This window comes from Otolemur garnettii, unplaced genomic scaffold (genome assembly GCF_000181295.1).
Source record: "Otolemur garnettii isolate 467f Iridium unplaced genomic scaffold, OtoGar3 scaffold00048, whole genome shotgun sequence".
NCBI classification, from domain to species: Eukaryota; Metazoa; Chordata; class Mammalia; order Primates; family Galagidae; genus Otolemur; species Otolemur garnettii.
In genome coordinates, this window is record NW_003852443.1 from 8,995,875 (window position 1) to 8,998,792 (window position 2,918).

The 2,918-nt window shown below is 32.7% G+C and overlaps 1 protein-coding gene across 1 annotated transcript in view; it reads right to left on the reverse strand.

The window, feature by feature from the left end:
• The window catches only part of AGPS (alkylglycerone phosphate synthase), a 119,114-nt gene that overhangs the window by 94,879 nt on the left and 21,317 nt on the right, over positions 1 to 2,918 (reverse strand). Inside the window, exon 2 of the mRNA XM_012806180.2 lies at positions 1,952 to 2,041. Coding sequence (XP_012661634.1) covers positions 1,952 to 2,041 — 90 coding nt within the window. The remainder of the gene's footprint in view (positions 1 to 1,951; positions 2,042 to 2,918) is intronic.

A 2,918-nucleotide genomic window follows, 5' to 3' on the forward strand; every position in this document is an offset into this window, starting at 1 on the left:
ATGCCACGGCACTCTACCCAGGGGGACAGCTTGAGGCTCTGTCTCAAAAAAATAAATAAATAAATAAAAATAAAAAATAAATAAAATTCTCAGACCAATCTTTACCTAAAGGTTAGCAAAACAAAAATGACAGCAAGAAGGAAGAAAAAATAACAAATATCTCAAGTACTAAAAATCAAGCTGAAAGGCTATGTTTGAATTTAGGTATTTCATAATACCTTTTCATAAATCTATAGAAAGCAGAATGAAAGTTAAGTATGAGACTCATAATTAAAACTAAAGTTAATCATTTAGCATATAAAATATTTTTAGTGTCACGGAGGTAAAAAGTATAAATTCTGGGAAGGTGGTTTTAATATACATGCTAATATGTGTATTAGCATAGTACCAATTCGTAAATATTAAGTTTTCATTCCGGGCCCTTATATTTTAACTGTACGATTACTCTGCATCTCTGTGAAATACAGATCTTTGATATTCATGATAGAATCATCTTAAGACCTTTGTGAATGCCATCAGTCACAACATGACCCAGAAAACTAAAAGGTGACCACTTTCAAAATACAGTTCATAACCTACAGTACCGAAGACTGCTAACAGGCAAATGACTATCTACCCCCTTCCCGAAATGCTGTACATTCAAGGTTCAAAGATAAAGAAAGAGAGAAATGAGGACGGTGTCTGAGAGGAGATAAGTTGGTTTTTTAAGTTCACAAGATTTATTTTTCTCCTCCAGAAGATTTTGAAAAGCCAATCTCTACATGCATAAGTTTCTATGGTATTAGACATTACAATTCCATTTAAAAAATAAAACTCAGCATTTAGAACACTGGTGAATTTAATTTTAAACAGAAATTCCTTCTACCTGAATTATACAACTTCTCAACTAAGCTTCCATCTGCATGCTGCCCAGTCACACTAAAGGATGGCAATAAGAACACAGACAATATTTATTTTTCCTATTTAAAAAAATGTAATGTACATCTTAATACTTTCATTAAAATTAGTTCCTAATTACTATTCCTCAGGTTTTGTTTTAGGTCAAAATACATATATCAGTCAGAAAAATGAATTAATTATGTAGCAAAGAAAAGGAAATAACTTCTCCAAAGGAATAAACGTATTTCTTTGCTGACAATTGAATATAGCATATAAGTTTAAAAAACATTAAACTAATGCCCAACCAATATTAAATTGAAGTATAATATTGGAACAGATTTGTAATACAGCTAATCCAATTTTTTACTTAGTCTCAATTTTTAATTTATTTTTATAGAGCCAGCATTGAAGTATTACATATTTATACTTGGTGCCCTTTCAAAAGTTATATATCAAAATTCAATAGACACACCAAAAACACAGCTTTGGCAGGGGCAGTAGTACTTAAAACTAAGAATGCATTTTACAATTACGTCCACATCTAGAACTAATAGTTATAATACAAATGTCCTTTAGAAATTTTTTTCCAGCTTTCACAGAAACTAGAATGCTCACCTTTCACAGAAACTCACATGCAGATGTAAATTAACAGACTTAAATATAAAATTGCTTTCAACAAATCAATGGTGTGGAGATTAAGTGGTAGGGTGGCTATAGACATTATTTAGATCTTCATTCAAACAAACTACTTATAAAAGGCATCTGTGAGACAGTTAGGGAAGTGTGAATATAGACTAAATAATTAGACATAAAATTTTTCTTATTTTGGAGATGGTCCTTATTTTTAAAATAAGGGACACGTGCAATGTGTATGCAAATATTTAGAGGTAACTTGACAGTGTCAGAATTTGAAGTACTACAGAAAAACATAAGAAGCAATTATGGCATAATGTTGATAATTTTTAAATTGGAAGAGGGATAATTATATTTTTGTGTAGGTTTAAAATTATCTGTAGAAAGAAAGAGGAAAAGAAAGACAGAACAAACAAAGGCATCAACAAATCAGGGTTACCTTTTCCCAGTCAATTCAACTTGGCCCTTCTTATTGAAGATGAACTTGGAATCATTATATCCCCATCCATTCCATTTCATAACTTCCTGCCTAATAAGAAAAAAAAGATAAATGAGACCTATGCTAAACATCTCAAAACTAAACAATATATCATTGATTACAAACTGTTTTTACTTTTTTTTTTTGAGATAGTCTTACTATGTCATCCTCAGTAGAGTGAAGTAGCATCACAGCTCACAGCAACATCAAACTCTTGGGCTTAAGCAATTCTCCTGCCTCCGCCTCCCAAGTAGCTGGGACTACAGGTACCCACTGCAACACCCGACTATTTTTTTGTTATTGTTGTTTAGCAGGCCCTGGCCAGGTTTGAAACCATCAGCCTCAGTGCATGTGGCTGGCGCCCTAATCACTGAGCTACAGGTGCCAAGCCTGATTATTAACTCTTATAATCATTTAAGAGACCTTATGCCCATTGATAACTGTGTTAGTTTAAATGAGTATATATTAAAATGTCTATATGTTAATATTTCTCAATATAGAATCACTCTCATGAGCAGCACCTGCTGTAAGAAAGCTACAACCAATAATATCAATACATTCAAAGGAAGAAAGAAAAAGATGATAAAAGGAATAAGATATGTTTTAAGTACAAATATGCTTTATTTTGTGCATGTTATTGAGTTTACATTGTTGGACAGCCTAAAAGTTTTGCAATTATAACTAAGAACTCATTTGAACAAAAAACAAAGTTTTGTATGTATCTGAAAAAATTCACAATTATTAATCTGCTGCTGTAGGAAAAAAAAGACCAATTTACAAGGCAAATTCACTAGTAATAGATACTTTTATGAAAGTAGATTAGGCTTGGCGCTTGTGGCTCAAGCGGCTAAGGCGCCAGCCACATACACCTAAGGTGACGGGTTCGAATCCCCAGCCCGGGCCCACCAAACAACAATGATGGCTGCAA